This window comes from Muscardinus avellanarius (assembly GCF_963383645.1).
Source record: "Muscardinus avellanarius genome assembly, chromosome: 4".
In the NCBI taxonomy this organism is placed as follows: Eukaryota; Metazoa; Chordata; class Mammalia; order Rodentia; family Gliridae; genus Muscardinus; species Muscardinus avellanarius.
In genome coordinates, this window is record NC_137789.1 from 122513561 (window position 1) to 122538246 (window position 24686).

Consider the following 24686-nt stretch of genomic DNA (forward strand, 5'->3'; position numbering starts at 1 on the left):
AGTACATAGGAGGCTGAGACAGGAGGATAGCAGGTTTAAAGCTATCTTCAGCAATTTAGTGAGACCCTGTTTCAAAACAAAAATAGAATAGGGTTGGGAGTGTTACTGAGAGGCAGAAAGCTCCTGGGTTCCATTCCCAGTGCCACATACAAAAAAAAAAATTGTCCCCCAGCATCACTTGGTAACTCAGTTCAATGTTAATGTATCTTAAATAATATATGTAGAAAAACTTAGACTTTAGAATCTGTGTCTATACACTACAACTTCTCTTGGGGCCTGTGCATAGTTCAATAAATATCTCTGAATTTGCTATCCATTATACCTTTGTTCTGTTCAAGGATAGTAGATTTTTCATTCTTAGCTGTGTATTTGTTACCATATATAGTATGGTTTTTTTCTATTCATATGGCCATGCATAAATTAGTCTTGATTCTCAAAATTCAGTTATATTTTTAAGTGTATTTATTTCTACTCTGTCTCATTAGCACAGAAAGTCGATAGATATGTTGGTATTTACAGATTATCACTTAGAAATAAAATCTAGATACTACCACATTATATTTTTTCTTTTTTCTTTTATTTTTTTGTAGGTCTGGGGATGGAGCCCAGGGGTATTTGACCTCCAAGCTATAGCCCCTGCCCTATTTTTTATTCTTTATTTGGAAACAGGGTCTCACTAAGTTATAGAAGTCCTCACTAAGTAGCTGAGGCTGTCTGCAAACCGTGATCTTCCTGTCTCAGCCTCCCAAATGCTGAGATTACAAGTGTGTGCCACCACACCCGGCTTTCTGTGACATTTTTTTACCATATAAGTTGTAACAATATTTGAAACTTTGTCAATAGAAATAAAATTGTGGTTGGAGGTATAGGTCAGTTGTAGAGTACATGCTTAGCATGCATAAGGTATCTGGTTCAATTCCCAGCACCACAAAAATATAAAAATAAATAAACAAAGCTAACAAGCTTAGTAGCCTCTTTTTTTTCCTTCCTTCCTTCCTTCCTTCCTTCCTTCCTTCCTTCCTTCCTTCCATCCATCAATCCATCTTCTGGTTCTGGGGATTGAAACCAGGGGCATTCTGAGCTATACCCCAGCACAACTTTTTATTTTTTATTTTGAAACAGGATCTTGCTAAGTTGTGAGAGGTCTCACTAAATTGCTAAAGCTGGCCTTGAACCTCTGATCTTCTGTCAGCCTCCCAAGTACTTGGATTACAGATGTGTGTCACCATACCTTTTATTTATAAGAGTATAATATATATGTATACATATATGGAAAAGTAGGAGGGTACTAGGGATCACAACTGGATCTTTATGCATACCAAGTTGTTGCTTATTGTATGTTCTACTACTGAACCATATTTCCATTCCAATAAACATATTTTTGAACAGCCATTTTGATAGTTAAATGTATTTTTCAAACCAAGATGAGTTTTGTCTGTAAACTGATGCCAAAATGTTTAGTGTTGTGCTAGTAAACTAGCTCTCTGTAAACAAATAAAAAGCTTTTTCTGTAGTATTTGCTCATTTCTGTTGTGTAAACATGCCCACCAGCTGACAACTGAGAGATGTTTTTATTGCAGCTGCTCCATCAGAGAAATGTTGATATTGGAATCTCTTAACCCCTACCCATATGCACACTATGCACAGACTTTTATTCTTCCTGTTAGTATTTAAAGGGGCCTGTAAAGAGCAGTTTGCCTCTGAGGGTGTGAGGCGGACAGGAATGACTCTCTGTAAGCCTGACCCAGCTAGGAAGAAAGAACACTGTCTCCAATAATGTCTCTTCAGGAGAAACTGAGTTTGAAGCATCAGTTTTTGACAGAAGGGGAGACTCCAACAACTTTGATGTTTTCTCGGTAGGATGGCGGCTATAGTAAACTCCATTGAGTAAAAAATATTATAAATGAAAAGCTCTTCAAAAACATGAACAATGGCAGTCTCATTCTCCATGCAAAGTTGAGTGAGGCACTCAGGGTGATTGGCCTACAGATAAAAGTCCAAGATGGCAGTATGTCATAGTCTTTTAGTCTCTACCTCTGAGGTCACAGGATTACAAGGCTTTCCTTAGCATGAATTCAATCTGGGGAAATTTTAGTCTCTGTGCAATATCCAGTGAGCTCTCACCATCCTGAAGACAAAAAGAAATTCCAGTTATTTATTTCCAATGGAGTCAAAGGTCAGTGCAAACAGTCTAGTAAATAGATTAGACTCAGGTTTAACGAGGGCTTTCAGATGGCATTCTGGTCTAAAATTAATGATATAGCTTCATCCCTTAACGAGGATGTTAGTTTGACTGTTGTTCACATAAGGCAATTAATTTACAAGCCTAGATGAGAAGATTATGCTGCTAGGAAGACCTCAGACCACGTTCACAGCAGACCACACTCACGGATCCTTACCTTATTCTTTATCATCGGGTCTGCATGGGCTTCCAGGAGCAAAGGGATGAGAGTCTGGTTTTTCATTTTGCAGGCATAATGCAATGCGGTATAGCCATACTGAAACACAAAGGGCCAGCATCACGGCTCACTCAGTCTCGCCATGATTGCAGCACGTGGCTTCTTCAACAACTATCACATGTTTTAGTGCACAGCTAAGCAAAGAAGTCTGCAAATTGTCTTGTACTGAAAAAATTTTCTCCTCTGTTTCAATATTTATATTAACATCCTATAAACCATCAATATCCTCCCTTTTTCATTTTCTGTTCTAAAGAATGACATTTATAGAAACCTGACAATTATGCCAGGGTTTTTCTGCAGAATTCTATATCCCTTGGTAATTGTCACCCTGATCGTTATGCATACATATATCTATATATTTATGATTATATAGATATATGTATGTGTATATATATATATATATATATATATATATATATATCACTGCCTTAAGCTGGTGATGTGGCTTAGTGGATGCACAAGCCCTAGATTCAATTTCCAGTTCCTTAAAAAAAAAAAAAGACTCACAATAGCCAAAACCTATATTGCTTTGAATTAAAACATGTTTCAGATAATTTTGAAAAAAATTTGGTGAAAGAAGGGTGTGTCTGTGTCTGTGTTTATACATGTACATGTGTGGGCATACAAATGTAAGATTTCTAGAGAAAGATGTGGACATGAATAGCTAAAACATATTAGAGATATCTTGGTCACAGGTACAAATTTTAAGTCTTTTAAATTTAAAAGAAAAGCTCAAGAAAAAACCTGAAAATTTCTTAACTTTTAATAATAATTTGCTTAATAAATTTCAAATATATCTAAGGAAAGAAGATGCAGGTAGTAATCTGTCTCAATTCAATTAATTAAAAATTCTATTTGAAATAAAAAGAAAACAGATTTCAGAAACGTATTCTCTTGTGCTCTTTTGTGTGATCTCTCTTACACACACACACACACACACACACACACACACACACACCCTGCTTCCATTCAAATATTCTTCATATATAACCAAACTTAAAATAATGTAAATAACTAATAGAAATAGGGATAGGACCATACACTTTATCACAGTGCAACATTAATACACAGAAAACAAGTTAAATGTCACAAATAGAATGTCAAAAATCTGCAATCAAATTTCAACTTGTCTTTTTCAATAAAAATACCGAAAATCTAAAATTTTATTTAATTAATTTATCCAAATAAAACACCATACAAAAATTTACCCATTTTCAACATTTCTGGAGGAAGAAGGTAAGTACAGGAGCACAGGGCCAAGGAGTAAAAACAAAACCTTACGTTTCCTTACAGAGTAAAGTTAGCTTATGCTGCTCCTAATATTATCAAAGCCCACACCACTTGGATTTTGCTTTGACCTTATCAAGCTCTTATTTATAAAAAGAGATCTCCCTTGTATATGTATATGTGGGGGAGGGAACTAGGGATTGGTCCCAGGGATGTGTAACCTGTGAGCTATGTCCCCAGCCCTATTTTATTTTTTTAATTTTGAAACAGGGTCTCACCAAGTTGCGGAGGGCCTCACTAAATTGCTGAGGCTGGCCTTGAACCTGTGATCCTCCTGTCTCAGCCTCTCAAGTACTGATTACAGATGTGCACCACTGTGCCTGACTGCAGAGGATCTCTCTGAATAGAGGTTGGAATCTTGGCTGTTAACACTTGTAAGCACTTAGTATATGCCAAGCACTCTGCCAGGTGGTTTGCATGAATCAGCCCTCCCAGGGAAGTACTATTGGCATCCCCATTTTACAAATAAAGAAACTGAGAGTTGGATAAGTTTATAACTTGCCAACCCCACATAAGTCACAAGTGGCAGACCTGGACTTCAGCAGAGGGGCTCAGACTCCAGCCTCTAAGCTACTGAGAATGGAGCTCTGCGGTCCATCGCTTCTCACCGATGCCAAATCTGGCTCTTTTAAAGATGCTCTGTAATCCAAAAAGAGTTCATTCTCATTCATTTAGAGTAAGTCTATAAACAACCTCAATTTTGCCTGACTGGAAGTGAGAAAAAAGAAAACCAAATGGAAGATAACCTAGGAAAATAAAGCAAGCAGGTTTGTGGATGGCAAGCATATTACCTACAAATACCATTTTGAACGTTAGTCTAAAATTGCTGAAAGTAAAAACTTACACAGTCTCTAGCATTAACTTCAACCCCAGCATCAAGGAGCGTTCGTACGAGATTCTCATTCTGCTTTGTCTTTGATATCTGTTGCAAACAGAAAGTACAAGAGAGGTTGTTTTACAAACATTTTCTCCATCTTATGTCTGAGACTATTTTAAACAGTTAGCTTTATGTTAATCCCAAACATTCTCATGCATCTAACTTCTTAAACTTTCCCCTGCCTTCTCACTCCCTCCAATAACAAAGACACGTTCTCACAGGATGCTCCTGCAAGAGCACCCAGCAACTTATCTGAAATATGTATTCTCAGGCCCTACCCAAGACTGACTGCATCCTACTGACGATGGGATTTGAGTCCTGTCTTTCCCTTGCTGGTTCAAAATTCTGTTTACCTTTCCATCCCTCTGGAGACAAATCTAAGTTCTTCACCATGGCCCTTCTCGGGCATGTGGCTCATCCTGCTTTAGCTACACCGGCCTTTGGTCACATCTTTCATTCCTCCCAGGCTCCCTCTGCCAGAGAATCAGTGCATTGGCCATTCCTCCTCCCTGGAAGCTTCCAGTCTCCTTTCTTTTCCTGGAAAACTCATCTTTCCTATCTTATCCCAAGCCCCTCTTCCTTCAAAAGGCTTTCTCTGACCTATCTGAGCAGGTGAAATCCCTTTCTTCAAGGCTCTCCCAGCACCAGTCACCTCTCTGCATCACCGGCTTCATGGTGATGTCCATGTGCTTATGTTACTTGATTAATGGCTCTCTCTCTTCCACCCTCTACCTATCATGAGGATGAAGGCTATGCCTGTCCTCCATCATGGTATCCCTAACACCTAGCCCAATGTTTGGCACATAGTAGTTTCATGATCAGTATAGAATGAGGGATTGAACAAATGAATAAAATGAAGTAGGGATACTCAAATAACCACTTGTCCTTTCTAGTCCCTTAGGATTCTGACCACATGATGGTTGGAGCCTTCCCCAAAAAAGGGGGTTGCCTGAGAAAGCAAAGCTCCCCCTGACCACAGGAACATGGCCCTGGAGTTTAGCCCCTTGTCCTCTGGGGCTACATCTCACTGTCTTTTCTCCTGGTGCTTCCATCCCCATCCTGTGTCACCTACTAAGCTGCCCTCCTCCTCCCCTTCCCTGAAGCGACTCATCCTTTCTGGTCCTCTCCTCTGGGCTTTCCTCCCATGTCACTTACTGCCTATGCAGCACAAATATACAGCTTCAGCCCCCGTTAATAGTGTACAGGTCCAATCAGAGCCAGGTGATTCCTTACAGTCAGTATATTTGCTTATTTCTCCAGCTTTTAAACATTGAGCCTTATTTATTTATTTATTTATTTATTTATTTATTTATTTATCGGTACTGGGAAATGAACTCACGGGCATTCTACACCTAATCTACTTCCCTAGCCCTATTTTTTTATTCTTTATTTTGAAACAGGGTATCACTAAGTTGCAGAAGACCTCTATAATAGCTGAGGCTGGCCATGAACCTGCAATCCTCCTGTCTCAGCCTCTCAAGTACTGGGACTACAAGTATGCACTACCATGTCCAGCTAAACTGTTTGCCAACAAATTCTGAATAAGCCTTGCTAATCCTATTTGTGATGTTTTTCTTGGAAGCATATTAAAAGGTTTGTCCATGATGATAAATTCATCCTGCCCCAAAATTACAAACATTCAAACAATGTACACTAAACTGATTTTTTCAAGTATATAAATAATGTGTTAATTTGTGAATTCAAGTTTTCTCTCTCCTATAAATTCAAATATCAAAACTGACATTATCATATTCAACTACAGTATCTTAAATTTTCTACCATTTAAGTACCCAAAGAGATGATAACATTTCTGACTTACAGAATTCGTAATGGATCTTATCCTTACAGGGATAATTAATGTCCACAGTCTATTAGCTGGAGATATATATATATCTCCAGAATCAAGAATCTATCTATCTATCTATCTATCTATCTATCTATCTATCTATCTATCTAATCTTTATAACATATCTTGGAACTGTCCACAAGGGGGGCCGGATGGAAAAAAAGAGAAATGAGTCTGTGCTAACTTAGCACCCTATTTAAAAAAAAACAGAACAAGCCAGGCGTGGTGGCACACGCAGGTAATCCCAGTACTTGGGAAGCTGAGACAGGAGGATCACACGTTTGCAGGTTCACAGCCAGCCTCAGATACTTAGTGAGGCCTCTGCAACTTAGTGAGACCCCATTTCAATATAAAAAAATTAAAATAGGGCTGAGGGTATAGCTCGAAGGTAGAGTGCCCCTGAGTTCAGCCCCCAGTACTGCCAAAAATAAAATAAAATAAAATAAAATAAAATACAGAACAAAATCCTCAGGCTTCATCTTCTCATAATATAGTTGAATCCCTCTACCAACTACCTATTTTCATTCAAGATAAAAAAAAATGGGCTTCAAATTCCCCAGAAATATCTTCTCTGTTTGTCAGATCCCAGATGGAAAATCCCATGGGATCTGTCTTCTGCCTCACTACCAGGTGGGTTTGTAAATGTCAGAAATTCAGAGAGAGCGAGCGAGAGCGAGAGCGAGAGAGAGGCATAAATTCATTTTATCAAAAACAAAAAACCAAAAAAAAAAATAGTAGGAAGGGAATCCCCCCCACCAAGTGTTTAGAGTTTTGTGTGGTTTTTTCTATTCAGATACCAGTTAGTCAAAATTAAATCATTTTTCTAGATAAGCTTTACACAGCTTATTGTACCAAGGGTTAACTAATTTTTCTACCTTTCTTCTCACTTTATTCATAGCATTACATAAACCGTATGTATATTGGAAACGTCTTTTACAGAACGGTTTTACAGATGGTTCCGGTTCTGGTTCCCAACTTAAGATAGTTCAACATAGGATTTTCAGCTTTATGAAGGTGAGAAAGTGATAGGCATTCAGAAGCAACCAAACTTTGGATTGGGGATTCTGGTCTTTTCCTGAGCTAGTGATAGGCAGCATGGTTTTCTCTGGTGATGGGGAGCCATGGCAGTGAGGGGCAGCTCCCAGTCAGCTCGTGGTCACCAGCATTAACAATGAGCCCTCTATGGTGTATTGCGTTGCTAAGCTGTGCTGTTGGGTAGGTTCAATCTATCAAATGCCCTTTCTGCTTATGATATTTTCATCTTTGATAGATAACCTCATCCTTGGTCAAGGAGCACCAGTACAAACCAAGTCGGGTTTATTTTGTTATTATTTCTTAACAACACCTCACTGGCCTGGTCCAGCTTGATGGGGCATGCGTGGCCCTCCTACGTACGCATCTAAACTGTGCCATAGGGAGTATACTCACCATGAGGAAGTATCCAATAAGCAAGACAGGCATTAAGAGGATGATGAGGAGGTAATCAAAGAAGGTAAATCTTTTCTTCACAGCATAATGCAAGCAGGTTCTTTCTTTCTGGGAATTTAGAAAAGGACTATTTATTTCAATTTTTATATTTTAGATTACCGCGTCAAAAAATTTAGTTGAAGTATTTTATGTTTATGGCACCCTGGCACCTCTTTCTGTGGGGTGTGTCTTGTTAATGAGCTGAACTTTCAATTGACCGGAATATTGGACAATCCAGTCTAAAAGGAATGCCAGGGAGGGACCCACAACAAACAAGAAAGGTGAATGTGCATTTGCAAGTCACCGAGGCTGGATTCTCACTCTCATTTTAGTGTTTGGGGACAGGAATATGGAGATGCGTAGGGCTGAACTTCCCATGAGCAGCTATAATTATCCTTTAGTCATTTACTGTGGATGAATTTTCATTTTATGGTTTCATCATAGGAAAATCTTAACCACATGACAGTATCCCTGTTCTCTCAAGAACAAAGGCAGTGCTATAAGAATGCAAAGAACTCAATTCTTTAACTATGTCAATATTTTTCAGGTAATGGACTTGAGCTTCGATGGGGTGGCTTGGAATATAAACTCTCAGGGTGTCTTAATCAAAGGGGGGCAGAAAATGCACAGATTAAGTATAACATGAAGCAGACAGTGGTATAATTGGAAAACCAACCAAATTAATAAAAGGCAAAGGAGTGCAAAAGAGAAAAGAGAGGTTACTTTCCACATAGGGAGATGCTGCTCTTAAATAATCACTTTTCGTTTTTCTAAATATCAGTACCTTTTTGTTTTCTTAAATACCAAATATATATAGCTGGTAAAATTTTTGGAGGTTAGATGGAATGATAATTACATTTTTAGTAATTAACTGATAATGGGTAATTCTAAATTAAAACAGTCCAAAGTTAATTACTGACAATGCCTTGCATTTTCTTGCAAGGATGCTCACGGCAAGACACACATGCTTTTCTTCCTGGGTCTTGAAGACCAAGGCAGCTAATATTTCATCCTAAAGCATATAGTTTATACCATTCTGTGTGATTTCATGTAGCCTTATTTCATGAGTTTATTTGTCTCTGGCAAATTCCTCAATAGCATTCTTTCATTCTACAAGAAAATTATATCATCTTTTGGAAATCAGGATGTTAACATGGTAGGTAAAAGCTTAACTAATGAAATAGTACCACAAGGGAAATATTGCTTTTCTAGAACATTTTCCCCATTACTTCTGTAAGAGTGGAGAGAAGGAGAGTAAAGAGAGGAGGAAGAAGGGGAGAAAGAGACTGGGGAAGAGGAGAAGAAGAAAGAAACTCTATCCAGACGAGTGAACCATTCTCCCCCTCTTCAGAAATCCAAAGACATAATTGATCACAAAATTCTCTTGCTTGTTGAACTACATTTTACTTTGCTTTTTATCCTAATAAATTGCCCTTAGTATATAGCAGTCTATCCAAAGTAAATTTATAAAAAAGAATTACTGGTATTAGGAGCTCCAAGCAATGAAAACATGGTGTTCACCACCTCCTGCCCTTGGAGAAGGGAGGCATGGTTCTCACAGCTGCAGTGTGTCACAGCCTCACCTGGTTTCTGAGGTTGACATTAGCATTCCTTTTTAAAAGGAAGGAAACAATCCTTGTGTTCCCCCTCCTGCAAGCACAGATGAGGGGGGTATCTCCGTTGAAGCCATCTTGAATGTTGACATAGTTGTTGTCTTCTCTGACCCATCGCCACACTTGACCCAAGTCATTCTGGTAGGCTGCCTGGCAGATGGGCTGAGTGGGGAAAAGCAGAGACAAGTTTGGAAATCCAGGCATAACCGAACTGCATACACACACACACACACACACACACACACACACACACGTCATTACCCGTCACTTACAATTTAAGTGCTTTCAAATTGTAATGTGTTGCTAAGCAGAATAGATTTTTTTTTTTTTTATCTGAGCTGTGCCTGGTCTTAAGTAAGAACAGGCATGAGCCCAAGAGGAACCTCCTACATTTTTCTAAATTGTCAGACACATGAAACTAGAATAGATGAAACAGTGAATAAGTGGGTGAAATACAAGATACAATTCAGTAAGGAAATTGCACATCATGGTTATGAGTAAATGCATCTATCAGAAAAGCAGAAAGAGAGAGAGAGAGAGAGAGAGAGAGAGAGAAAGAAGAGAGAATTTGATCTAGAGATTGATGCCTTCCATCTGGGCCTCTGCCCTGCCTGTTCCCTCTGCTATCCCTCCCCCTATCTTTGTCTAACCTGAACTCAGCCTTCATGCTCTAAGGTATCATTTTACCCAAAAAGTCTTTCCTGACTCCTAGTATTTGGTATTTCTCTCTATAGCTACTGGCACAACTGTCTCTCTTCTATTAATTATTGACAGTCATGGGTTCCAGGCTAACATGAGTCAGAGGGGTCTGAGGCAGCACACAGATGGAAGGAATTAAAGTTCAGGCTGTAAATTCATGTGGACAGTAGCTATGCCCGTTCCATTCACCATATCCCCAGCAGTCAACATGGCACCAGGCATGTGGTAGGCAAGTGAAACATCTTTTGACTAATTTTATGGTGAATTTTTGTTTAAAAAAAAAGACAATGAAATGGGTTGTTTACTCTTATGCTGTTAAAAAAAATTGTAACAATATCTGGCACATGGACAGTACTCATTTCATAAAGGTAATTATTGCTTATTAAGTCATTCTTGCTTTAATAACAAAGTCAAATCTCTGCTGTGTGTAAACCAGTCATAGTACCAGGAAGAAGATGGTAGAAAATATGTTACTTTTAACTGGGCACATGTGCAGTGCAGGCCTTTAATCCCAGTAGTTGGGAGATTGAGACATGAGGATCACAGATTTGTGGCCAGCTTCAGCAACTTAGTGAGACCCTCTGAAACTGAGTGAGACCCTGTTGCAAAAAAATAAAATAGGGCTCGTTTTACTCATGTGAAATTTATCCATCAAGTGGTGAAGTAGAACACAGACACAAACATACACACACTGAATAAATAATGCAGATTTTGTTTGCTTCTTTGTTGTGTCTGTGCCTCTGTGTTTACACATATGTATGCTGTGTGGTGCTGAGGATTGAACTCAATGCCTCATGGATGCCAAGTGCATACTCACCACTGAGCTATACCTCCAACCCCTAAGAAAACAATTTTAAAGTGTGGACAGGTACATAAGACCTTTAGAAGCAGGGAGAGATCAGTGACAAAGTCCAGTGGGTGTATTTGCTAACCAACTCAGGTTCTACCCTTGCCAATATTACAGCATGTGAGCTGAAGTATATTTTCCTTTTTTTTTATGGTATGGGGTTTTGAAAGGTAATGTGTTGGGAGTTGAGGGTAGCTCAGTGGTGGAGCACATGCTTAGCATCCCCAAGGCCCCATGTTCAACCACCAGTACCAATAACTCATCTTCCTGGCTCAATCGATGCCTAAGTCGCACCAAGGGCTAACAAGATGCTGTGCTGCTTTGGGTTCTTAGTTTCCAGCAGAGGGCAGCTCAGTGTTAGAAATCACTGACCACAGACAATGGAGGGCAGGCTAACAGCAAAAGGGCTGGTGGCCCAGGAAGAGTGTAGTTCTAGCATTCTACCACACAGTAGGGTGACTATAGTTTACAACATTTCTTCTGTCCAGAAGAAAGGAGTTCAAAGTTTCCAGACACAAAGAAATGGCAAGTATGAAAAGCTATGGAAATCCTAATTACAATTATCTGGTCACTACACCCTGTGTACAAATATCTCAAATGATCACACTTGTCCTATAAATGTGTGCAATTATTATGTGAATTAAAAAATCAAAAAAGGAAAATATTGGTAGATGGTATAGAAATAAGAAGGAGGATGGGAATATCCATTTGGGTCAAAAGATGGCTGTTATAAATTACTTTTAGCCTCTAAAGTTCCTAGAACATGGAAGCACCCTGGGCAGAAAGGAAATATACGTGGAAAATTATATTAAAGGCTCTTTCCCTTGATGCCATCATCACCAACCCTCTGTGTCACTGCTCATGTTCTGGGTTAAGTCTTCTTCATTCTCACCAGGACTGTTGCAGTACAAGCCATAACTTGCCTTGCTCCTTCCTGTCCAGCCTCCAGTCTATCCTGCAAACACAGGAGTTGCATGACACTTCACTACTGAAGACCTTCCTGAGGATTGATTGGTTCAGGGTGCTGTCCTCAAGTAGACACACAGGACTCTAACATTTTATGCATTCACTTTCCAATTGCACAATCCACCACACCCTTACCTATACCCTTGGTCCAAGATATTTGTGTTTACTATGGTTTGAATGTGCCCCCCTACATTTCATAGGTTGGAAACTTGATCCCCAATATAATAGTGTTGAGCAGTGGGGCCCAGGGGAGGTGTTTGGATCATGGGGACACTCACTGCTCTTGTGAATAGATTAAAGCCACTATCTCAGGGATAGATTTGTTACTGCGGGAGTGTTTTTTTTTTTTTTTTAATAAAAGGACAAGTATGTTCCCCTCCTACTCATTTCTCCTCTTACTCTTTTTACCCATATACTATGGAATGATACAACAAGAAGATCAACTCTAAACTGGGCATGATGGTGCATACCTATCATCCCAGTACTTAGGAAGCTGAGACAGGAAGATGGAAGGTATGTAGCCAGCCTTGGCTACTTTAGTGAGACACTCTGCAACTTAGTGAGGCCCTGATTCAAAATAAAGAATAAAAAATTGGGCTGGGGTTGTAGGTCGGAGATAGGATGCCCCTGAGTTCAATCCCCACTACTGGAAGAAATTAATCAATCAATTAAAAATAAAATAGAACTGCAGGTGTAGCTTGAAGTTAGAGTGCACCTGGGTACAATCCCCAGCACACACAATAAATAAATAAATAAATAAATAAATAAATAAATAAATAAATAAATAAATAAATTAAAATAAAAAGAAAAGTGCTGGGAATATAGCTCTGGTAGAATGTTCCTGGCAGAAAGGAGAAGGAAAAGGAGAGAAGAAGGAGAAGGAGAAGGAGAAAGAGAAGGAAGAATTTCTCCAGATGCCATTCCTTCTACTGATATTCTGTCATAGTAGTATAAAACAGACTAAGACATTCTTAACAGTCATCTCTCCAACTAGACTCTCAACTTACATGAGAGCAGGTATTATGTCTCTACTTTGTATTCCCACCATCCAGCACAGTGCCTGATGTATAGCAGGTATTCACTATATATCTAGTGAGTAAATAATTGAGTGAATAAATCATTAGAGGAACTAACATTTTCCAAGGAACTCAGTTATTTCACTTAAGCCTCACAACAATCCTGTGAGGTAAGTAGTATTCTTACATCCATTTTACACAGATGAAACTAAGATTATCTTCCTTGCCCAAAGCCACACAGCTCATAAGTGAAGGGCCAGGGACCAAAGTAAGGGGCATGACTGCAGAATGCATGCATTCTGCCTCTAATTATTTCAGCCTTAAAAATCAGCCTTCAGAATGTTTTCTGGCTGCAAGCTTTTGCATTTGAGGCTTGCTTCCAACATTGAGCTATCGTCTATAGTCTTGAGATACTGATCAGTCCTCTTCTAGCATCCGCCTGCTGGCCCTTAGTTACATATCCAGATTTCTCCTCAAAAGTGATCTAGAATTAGCTATATCTGTTAAGAGGTTAAAAAAAAAAAAAGCTGTGGTCAGAGAGGCTGTGGGAGAAACCAAAAAAGGATATGTTCAAAGGCAAAGTAGGAGAAGTTTCAAGATGAGAGAAAGATTTGGATCTGATAACTAATGAGTCTTGCATGCAGTTTTCATGCAATAATAGAGCAAGAGGCAAAACAGAGGGGCCTTGGCACATTGTCTAGGAAGAGTTAGTAATTGTGACCAGAGAGGAATCTGTATTAAGTTTAGCAAAGGGAGCTGCCCGCAGAAGCTACAAGTGCATATGTTTGGCAAAATGGTGTTGTCAAGTGGTTACAAATACAACCTTTTGTGATCCAGTTTCAACTCCATCACTTAGCAGCTGTGTTATTTGAGCAACTTACCAAAACGCTTTATACTGGGTGTCCTTCTCCATTTAATAACCATTCCTTCTTTATTAGGTTACAGCAAGAATGAAATGTGACTGTCTTGATGAAGCACTTCAGCTCAGACCTGACTCATGCTAAACCCTCAATTAGTGTTAGTTACTCTTATAATTATTGAAGCATAAGGAGCCAATGAAGATGGGCAGCGGTGGTTATGAAAGAGTAGATAAGTGCTCAAAGAGAGTGAAGAAATAGGAGGCTAGAAAGTAAAATGGAACCAGTAGCCTTACTGCCTGGAAGCACAATTATGGCTCCAAGGCCAAAGCAAAGGAGAAGGGAGAAATATATGGGGTGGAGGGAACTTTAAACTGGCTGAATTTTTCCCCCAGAAAGTAGTCAAAGGTTCATTGTGTGTGTGTGTGTGTGTGTGGTCCTGGGGATAGAACCTAGGGGCCTCTACCTCCAGGCTACATCCGCGACCCATATATATATATATATATATATATATATATATATATATATATATATATATTTTTTTTTTTTTTAATTTTGAAACAAGGTCTCACTAAGTTGCTGAGAGCCTCACTAAGTAGCTGAGGCTGGCTTCGAACCTGTGCAATCCTCCTGTCCCAGCTTCCCAAGTGCTGGGATTATAAGCGTGTGTCACCACGCCCAGCTGAAGGTCTTAATGCTTTGTGTTAGCATGTATTTATCATAAATACATAAATTGAAAGACATAGCATTGATGTTTAGGTAGACAAGTGGAGAGATGTGACTAGGAAAAGAGTAAATAACGCTCTTGAACATGGTGGGAAAGATGGGACAGCCATAGTAAAAAAAAAGTGTCTATCTGAGATGGCTCTAAGCATCAAGTTGTAGAAATAATATGAAGCTGCCCTCGCTGAGTCTACAGTGCTTGTCTGTGACATTCCTCAGCAAATCTATGGTCAAGAAAAGGTAGAGCAAAGGAGCAAAGGGAAGCTGGGCGTGGTGGAGCACGCTTGTAATCCCCGCACTTGGGAGGCGGAGACAGGAGGATCGTGCAGGTTTGAAGCCAGCCGTGCTGGCTTAAGAGACCCTGTTTTCAAATTTTAAAAAATATAAAAAATAGGTCTGGGAGCTTAGCCCGGAGGTCGAAGGGCTTCCAGGAACCCCAGTACCACACACACACACACACACACACACACACACACACACACACACGGAGCAAAGGGAAAAGGTTAGGAAACACATCTGTCAGGCAGGAAAGTGAGAGGACATAGGGTTGCCATGGAATTCAGCCTGAATGAGTACCATGTTAGCCACATGGAGATGGACAGGCTTGAAAAAGAGACAAGCAAATAGAAACACAGAAAAATTAGAGCAGAGTTAGACACAGGGTCTAATAGGAAAAGCGACCAGGTAATAAATCACAAGGAGAATGTTTTCTCTTTTCCTAGAGGTAGCAGGCAAGTCCCTCTGTGAGTAGAAGGTGCCAGAGGCAGGGCCCAAGAAACAAAGTTCCCAGGTTGCCTCTAGCCACTGTCTGTGGGACCCATTTGGCCACCTTCCTTCTCTCAAAGATGATGGCTTTCCAACTCTGGTACATGGTCATCCTTGGGCTGGCTGACTCAGGCAAGGGCATCATGTGCCAGAAAATCACACAGGACTTTGGCTTCCAGTATTTCTCCAGGGGCCACTTCTTGTGGCCAACACAGAAGTTGGCGATGTGGTGAAATGGTACCTAAAGATAGATCTTTTGATTCCAGATCATGTGATCACACACTTAATGATGTCACAGCTAGAAACAAGGAATAACGAGCACTGGCTACTAGATGATTTTGAGAGGGCATTATATAGGCTGAAGCCCTAGACAAGATCTGTGATCTGGATCTAGTGATCAGCTGGAACATTTAACTTGAAATACTTAAAGATCATCTTAGCCATCATTGGGTTCACCCTCTTAACAGAAGTGTATATAAGCTGGACTTCATCTCACCTCCTGTGCTTGTGATTGACAACATCCTGGTGAACCATTCACCGGGAAGATGGTAAACCAGAAGGTTGCTGTGGGTGAAAACTGCACAAGGACACAAGGACACACAAGCAAAACCAGTCGCCGAACTACACAAGAGCAGAGGAGGGTTCTACCAGTGTTCTGGGACAGAAACCAACAAAATCTAATCTGGGTTTATATTTACACACTTTCCTCCAACAAGATCGTATCTATTCAGTGATGGAGGTATAGTTCAGTGGTGGAGCAGTTGTCTAGAATGCAAAAGACCCTGGGTTTTTATTCCCAGCACTGTCAGAGAAGGAAAGAAAGGAAGACCACAAGTGTGTGTGTGTGTGTGTGTGTGTGTGTGTGTGTGTGTGTGTGTTACTAGGGATTGAACCCAGAGGTATTCGATCTCTAAGCTGTACCTCCAGCCCTTTTATTTTTTGTTATGAAACAGTGTCTTGCTAGTTTACTGAGGGTTTCACTAATTGCTGAGGCTGGCTCGAACCTGTGCTCCTCCTGTCTTGGCCTCCTGAGAACTGGGATTACAGGCGCTCACCACCACACCCAGTGAGATCCCAACTGCTCAGTCCAAAGAAGCATACTGAGCTGGCTCAGAGCAAGAACCAGGAAGACGTCATTCCTTCAATCATGTGTGTGGTACCGTCACTGTGTCCAGATTACAAGCTGGCTAAGATAGTTTACAGCACCTTTTTTAGGTTAAACAGATAGTTTAGTGAAGAGGCCTTTCTTTGAATCTCAAAAAAAGGCTCACCTATATACATGTAAGGTAGCTCGGAACCTGAATCAAGCCTTTCACAACAAAGCAAATACAGGCTGGATTTTAAATAGTGTATGACCTAAGCCCTATCTGGTTCTCGACAGCCATCTGTGGCTATAGTGGCCTTATTACAGTGTCCACAGCTCGTTCTGGTAGTGCTGGCATCTTCTATCCTGCATTTGCGCTCCATAGAATTCCTCCTTTCCAGATATCTGAAAATGAGAGGATTTGGCTTCTACTTTTTAAGATTTTATTTTCTTACATTTGTTTTTGGCCTTCCTGCACTATTAAAGAACACAGATAGTTCCTCTTTCAATACACTGAGTGCCGGGCGTGGTGGCACACTTTTGTAATCCCAGCACTTGGGAGGCTGAGACAGGAGGATACTTAGTGAGACCCTGTCGCCAAATAAAATATAAAATAGGCCTGGGAGTATAGCCCGGAGGTAGAAAAGCCCCTGAGATCCAGGGGACTATTTTAATAGTCTTCATGAGCCAAAAACTGAGCCATGCAGAGGGTCTCATTTAAACTGCTGGTCTGACTCTCAGGGGCTTACACTGCTTTCTTTACTGTGGAAAAGTCGGACTTCCAAAAGTCTGGGAATCCTCAAAAAAAAAGAAGCAGTGAAATAACCACCCACATAACTATAGAAAGATCATATCTCAATCAGAGAAGTAATAAGATCACATGGAATTACCTGACTAATAGAATACGTAAGCTTCTTATATAGAATAACTAAACTTCATTTTGAAAATGCGGCTAAATATTGAGACTGATAGAGGTTTTCTCCTGTGAGTGACCCAAATCAGCCAGAACTTTGTTCTGTAGGGGTTGAAGAAACCTGTTTCTGGAAAACCCAATATTGCCATGGAGATGATTTCCACAAAGTAGAAAAAGTAATATAGTATCTAACACAGGGAAACCCTTGACTTTTATACACACACACACACACACACACACACACACACACACACACACACACACCTATCACATTATCTTGGTTCTCTGAATGCCACGTTCACACCTTCGCTCACCATCTGCTTTTCATGCAATAATCATGGCAGTGAGTCAATGAGATGTGCTTCCTGTCCTGTCTTCCTTCCCCAAGGATCAGTCCCTTGCTGCCTTCCAGGAGCCAAGCTCAAATGAGCTTTCCATTATCATGTTTCTTTTTATTTTGTAACTTAAGTCATATTGTTTATTCAAACACATACTTTGTTGGGTGTGGTGGCACACACTTGTAATCCCAGCATTTGGGAGGCCGAGACAGGAGGATCCTGGTTCGAGGACAGCCTCAGCTACTTAGTGAGGCCCTTTGCAATTCAATGAGACCCTGTGTCAAAATAAGGAATAAAAAATAGGGCTGGGGGTGTAGCTCAGAGGTGGAATGCCTTTGGGTTCCATCTGCAGTACTAACAAAAAAAAAAAAAGAAACACATACTTTTCTGTACGTACAAGGGTATAAATATCCATCAGGAAATTCCAAAGGACTTTTATTTTTTGTACCTCTCCCAAGCCTGTGATTCCCCATTCTCGTGTCTAGGTAAAGTGGCCTATTTGCTCCAGCCTGGGATCTTTGCTTCTGATGCTCTGGTAAGGAGACAGGAACTGGCACTCAGTGGGTTGCCATGGTGGCTGCACACTGTACATACACAGGGCATATGTCTCATCTGTACCCTGCTGTGTCACAGGCTCTCAGGAGGTATTCACATCCACCCCCAGGGATTTAATTTATTCACCTTTGATTTAACAATCTCTTGTCTTGCTGTAGTTGATTTAACTGACAGGGAATAAATAAAGTAGAGCCCCTGTTCACAGTAGGATTTGCTTTCTCTCTAGCCTCCACAAGTTTCCTAAGTCCCTGGTTTGTTTAGTGTCTTAAGTGAAGAACCCAGTAATGGATAACTCTTTTTTTTTAACTTTTTATTTTTGGTTCTGAGGTTTGAAGCCAGGGGCATTCTAACTCTAAGGTACACCCACACCCCCATTTTATTTATTTATTTATTTATTTATTTTATTTTGAAACAAAGTCTCACTAAGTTGCAGGGGACCTCACTAAGTTGCTGAGGCTGGCGAACCTGCGATCCTACAATCTCAGCGTCCCAAAGAACTGGGATTCCAAGCATGCAGCGTCATGCCCAACAACGATATCTCTTTTAACAGGAGAATGTGGCCCAGCAATAAGTCTTCATTTCTTTTCATGTTTACTGACCCAGCTTGGTTTCCACATGAGAAGACATAAATGTTGGGAAACCATAAAGCCATATTTCAACTACGTACAAAAAATATGCTTCCTGCATCTGTGAAAATACATTAAAATTAAAATTGTTCACAAATGCCAAGCCATATCTTTTTTGCAGAAAATTGCACAATTCTCACCAGAATAAATGTCCTTACCCATATGCTTCGGGGTTTTCTTCAAAGTGATCATTGCGTGTGTGTGTGTGTGTGTGTGTGTGTGTGTGTGTGTGTGTGTTGAGCAAAACAGGGTAAGACATTTCTAAAAGGGTAAAGATTCTTAAATGGAATGGATGTGAATTCATTCCTCTAGGAACAATTAGGCTATTCTAGGACAGCGTCAGTCCTTAAATAAATTTTCCCGTTTGAAATTTCAAAGGAGTAGCCCACCCTTAAGATTCTCCCTGAGGAACAACCTATGTAGTATTTAATTTGGAGAAGAGTAAAGGAAAGAAAAATGAAAACTCAGTCTTCATGTAAGATCCTAGCAATACCAGGGCTCAGAGTTTCATGAGAATTTGTACTAGTGATTTGATTTTCACATATTCTTGGTTTTGAGATGAGCAAATCTCGGGGGAAACGGTTGGGCTTCCCCGGGCATGTCACTGTGCTCCCTCGCAAGCCTGAGGCACTTTGCTAACCCAGTGAGTGACGTGTCTCTTTGGTTTACTGTCCTGTGAAATGTCAGCTCAAGTTCCCCAGAAGTCCTGGGTTTAGGATGATTACAGATGCTGTTCCTCAGTGTGACAGCTGTTGATCATCTTTGAGACAGAGCAGAGAGGGCCCTGATTCCTCCACCAAGGTTTTCCACCTATCACAAGCTGCTTTCAAAAACGTCTGCACCAAAGACAAGGCAAGGGATCCTCTGATTCCTCCCCTGAGTTTTCTAACAACCCCTGCATGTACAATGGGTTGAACTCAACCTGGGAATCATCTTCCTGCTGGGTGAGATAATCAGTGCCTCTGTCTCTCCCCAGCCCAGCATTTACAGATGAATGGCCATGCACACATCACTGTGCCAACTGCAGATCTCTTTGCTGAGAGCAAGCGACTGATGAGATGTGTGCAGGAATTCTGAAATCCTTTGTAATAGCCGACTGCACCCGTAGAAGTTTGCCTTTTTTGAGGGGGGCCAGGGGATACTGGGGCTTGAACCCAGGAGCATTCCATCTCTGAGCTGAGCTCATCCCCAGCTCTATTTTGTTTTTTATTTTGAAACAGGGTCTTGCTAAATAGATCTTCCTGTCTCAGCCTCTCAAGTAGTGTGATTACGGGCATGCGCCACCATGAGCAGCTACAGTCTGCCTTTTATCTATAAAAAGCTTTGCTTTCTCTCCTCTTCAGTAAGCAGTCTTGAGACCCTCCACCATGCACTATATCCCCTGTGTTGGAGCACACACCACAATAAAGCCTCCTTCAGGTGGTACTGTTTGCTTCTTTGTGGTTTTTATCTCTAATCAAGCAAAAGAACCCTTCAATGAGCCTGTATCACCAAGAGCTGGAGGTATAACACCAAAGCGAACTGATTATCACTCAAAAGAGATATATTTTGCCCAAGAACCCTATGCTGATTGGTACCGTCTTGGTTTGGATATAGGTGCTCAATTCAAAGTATCTAAATCTGTAGGCTATCTTATATGGGCTATCCTGTTATTTATATTATTATTTGTGGTTATCTCACGTGACCACTGATACATACTTTGACAGAAATAAAGGGTTTCTTTTGCTTAAAAATTAGATTTGATGAGAGATGTTACAGATTAGCTTTGTCCAGGTATGAGAAACAAGAATAGTCATATTGGAGGGATGGTTTGGAGTAGAGACACAGGTCAGGAAAAGAGAATGAAGGCTTGTGGATATTAAGGTCACTGAGGATGACCCCGGAAGACACAAAGGGGAAATTATGCTTTTGAAAGATGGAAGTAGGTCCTGGAGTCTGACAGACAGAAGCCAAAAAGGAAGCAAAAGTGTAAGAGCAAAACATTTCAAGAAACTGAGCCTTGATTAAAAAAAAAAAAAAGAAATGGTGACCATGGAGTAGACTGACCATGAGAGATGACACGGGGCAACAGCCACAGATCTATGAAGTAACAGAGGTGAACAGACTAGTAGGTGAGGAGGAGACTGAAGAGAAGGAACATTTACCAACAGCCAAAACGAGTTCACCTGGACTAACCCGTGGATGGAGCTACCCATGGCTGTGCGCTGCACGAACTGGGGCAAACTATTTTTTTCCCCATCAACCTCATTGGTCACTCTCCCCTTTGCTCAACAACCATCCAGGTGTTCTGGATCATTTAACATACATTGGTGTCTTTGGATCTTTGCCTTTGCTTGGTGTGATGGTTAGTCTGGACTGTCAACTTAACTGGATCATGAACCATCTAAGATTAAATGACTTTGGGTGTATTGGTGACATGATTGGGTTATTTAATGGTAGACTGAAGGAGTAGTCCTGCCCTGGATGTAGGCATCATGGTTCTGATAGGCGTGGTGGTGCACGTCTTGTAATCCCAGCATTCGGGAGGCTGAGACAGGAGGATCGTGGTTCGTGGACAGCCTCATCTACTTAGTGAGGCCCTCTGCAACTCAGTGAGACCCTGTTTCAAAATAAAAAATAAAATATAGGACAGGGGGTGTAGCTCGGAGGTAGAATGCCCCTGGGTTCCATCCCCAGACCCGCCAAAAAAAAAAAAAGTAAATAAAAATAAAGAAGGAGAAAATGTGAATGCCTGTGTGGTTCTTGAAGAAAGCACTTTTGCTCTCATCTGAGATATCAGCCATCAGCTCTTCAAACTGGATCTTCACCAACATTTTTTTCCAAAATGTTTGTGGGCCTTTTTATCTTGGACTGGACTGAATTAGTGGTTGTTCTGATTCTGTGACTCCAGCTCTTGGACTGCTCAACCAGCTGCCGGTTCCTTGGGCTCTCCTCATGCACACGGCCACTTGGGACTATGCTGCTCTGAACTGTGAGCTGATTTGATAAATCCCATTTTACCACATATGTGTCCTGTGAGTTCTTTTATTTTAGTGAACCCTGATCAGTACACTTGGGAACTATATGGCTGGCTTTCTGCAAGGCCAGATCAGCTACCAGACCACCTGTCACCTCCTAAGAGAGGTCTTCCTGTCCATTCAACCTAGAGTCCCCCTCTCCTGCCCAAGGCACTCTTGTCATCATCTTGTTTCATCTTTTTAAATTGCATTGAACATGGAAATTGGACATGTTCCTCATTTCCTGGAGAGGAAGGTGTCCATGATATTGCCCTGGTTTTCAAAGCCCCTCTTGGTGGGCCAGCTGTGTCTAAACTCCCGCCCTTCTGCATGATCTCGTGACTCTGATGCAGCCAATCTCCTCACTCCCACTGTGGAGCTCCCTAACCATTCTGCTGGTCTTGCAGACCATGGTGAGGACTTTGAATTTCATTCTGTGATAGGAAGCTTCAGTAGAGTTTTCACTGATGTGCTCTGCTTTAAGTTTAGAAAAACAGTTTTGCAACTCCCCAGTTAGTAAGTATGCAGACCATTTTGTTGCAGTACTTTCTAGGTTCCTAAACAGTAAACATTTGCTATTATCATCTCTTTTTCAATTGTTTTTTCCAAAAAAGATATTTGTAAACTTCATAGCTTAAAGGTCACTGGAGCAATAGATTAAAAACTATTTATACAACATAAGTAAATGGTATAGACATTCTTTTGTTGGAGTACTGGGGATGGAACCCAGGGGCATTCTACCTCTGAGCTACACCTCCTCCAGCCCTATTTTTATTTATTTTGAAACAAAGACTCACTAAGTTGCAGAGGGCCTCACTAAGTAGCTGAGGCTGGCTGTGAACCCACAATCCTCCTGTCTCAGCCTCCAAAATACTGGGATTACAAGTGTGCATACCACGCCCAGCCAGTATAGACTTTTAATTAAAATAATTATTGCTTAGATTCTATGGAATCTTCACAGTTAAAAGCAAAAGATCTTTCTGTGCCTTCTTAACTCATCTCAAATAGTAGTTTGTTCTTTTAAAAAATAAGTGTAATTTCTTCCGTTGATTAAAAGCAAACCTTCAATTTATTTAGTTAAAAATGATTATTATGCCGGGCATGGTGTCGCATGCTTGTAATCCCTGTGCTTGGAAGGCAGAGACAGGAGGATCACGCAGGTTTGAAGCCAGCCACGCTGGCTTAAAAGACCCTGTTTCCAAATTTAAAAAAGTATAAAATAGGTCTGGGAGTGTATCCTGGAGGTAGAAAGGTTTCCAGGAACCCCAGTACCACCAAAAAATAAATAAATAAAAATGATCATTACAATATACATATGCAAACATCTATGAGATGAAGTCTTGGTTTATCTTGTAGAATATATATTCAAATGAAACTACTTTTTCCTCCCTTGAATAAACAAGTTTCCTGGGTAATTATTCCTCTCCCTTTTTCTCCTTGATATTGGTGGGGGGGGGGATTTAAATCCCATTCTGAGGTAGGGTGCTAGGGTTTGAATCCAGGGGCTTTGGCCTCTGAGCTACACCCCTAGCCCTATTCTGTTCTTCCTCTCCCTCCAGATTCTCTTTCTACCTAACTCCATCTACTCCATCTATTCCCATGGCTTTAACTCATGCAGACAGCTCCTAAATTACTACCTCTTGGCCAAACTTTTCTTGAAGCTACATTCCTGTACCCATCGTACATTCTCCCCCAGGTGTCTTGCACTTATCTTTCATGTAACATGTCCAAATAGAACTCTGAACGTTACCCATCCCCCTGACCCTCTCATCGGCACCACCATCTGTCTTCTAGCTAGAGCCTAGAGCAGAATTGTGGGTATTAATTTTAATTAATAACTTTAACTCGCTTCCCACCTCCAAACCAGGAAAGGTTTTGGCTAAAAAATTTATCCTTCGGCCAAATACAACCATCATTTTCTTTTCCTGGAAAACACCAACAGCTTCTGCTCAGCTGCCCATTTTTCTTCTCGCATCGCCCTAATTTATTCAACCACTACTATCAGAGTGACCTTTTTAAACACTCATGGGGTCATATTGTTCTCCTTCTTAAAAATTCTTTAATTGCTTCCCACTATATTTTAGAATAAAATCAAAATTTCTCATCATGATTGTGACCTTAAAGACCCACATAATCTGGCTCCTGACTTCCTCTAACCTCGGCTCCTGTCACTGTTGGGGCTTCTGGGAAGCAGGACTTTCTGTTAAACAATGGTTCCTAGGGCAGGAAGGTGCTGTTGAGTTCATGTTCTAAGTTGACATTGTTTAGAATCACTGAGGCATGTTGAGCATAAAAAGAAAATTGACTTTCCGTCAGTTTTACTTACCTTTAACTTCCATGTGAACAACTCCCCTGTTTTTGCCTCAGCTTGGTGAACTGCTCACCCCTCCCAACAGACCCGATCCTCTTGGGCTTCTCAGTCTCCACATCCCCTCAGTCTGGGACGCTCTTTTCCCAAACTTTCTAGGACTAGATTCTTACTTCTTAAAGCTCGGCTTAAAAATCACTTTCTAAGAAAAATGTTTTTTACCCCAAACTTAAATAAATATATACCTTCCCCTCTCCACTCGTATATACTCTCATTATCTTGTATTCCTTAATATTTCTTAATATTTCTTCTCACTATAATTACTTTTTTCAGGTGTAGAGTCTTATTAGCTCTAATATGCCAAAGACAACTTTTACTTTCTCTACCACTATATACCAAGAAGTAGTATGTGCCTGGGATATAGTACGTGCTCAATAAACATTG

General features: G+C 40.6%; 1 protein-coding gene across 1 annotated transcript; it reads right to left on the reverse strand.

Annotated features, from left to right (window-relative positions):
* Positions 1-2050: 2050 nt before the first annotated feature.
* On the reverse strand, positions 2051-16864 carry ANKRD22 (ankyrin repeat domain 22; the record flags this gene model as incomplete). The annotated part of the gene is made up of 7 exons (XM_080694826.1): positions 2051-2128; positions 2400-2498; positions 4591-4668; positions 7898-8005; positions 9520-9711; positions 15919-15999; positions 16832-16864. The coding sequence occupies 7 exons, from the start codon at positions 16862-16864 to the stop codon at positions 2051-2053; spliced, it is 669 nt and encodes a 222-aa protein (XP_080550952.1).
* Between the last annotated feature and the right edge of the window lie 7822 nt (positions 16865-24686).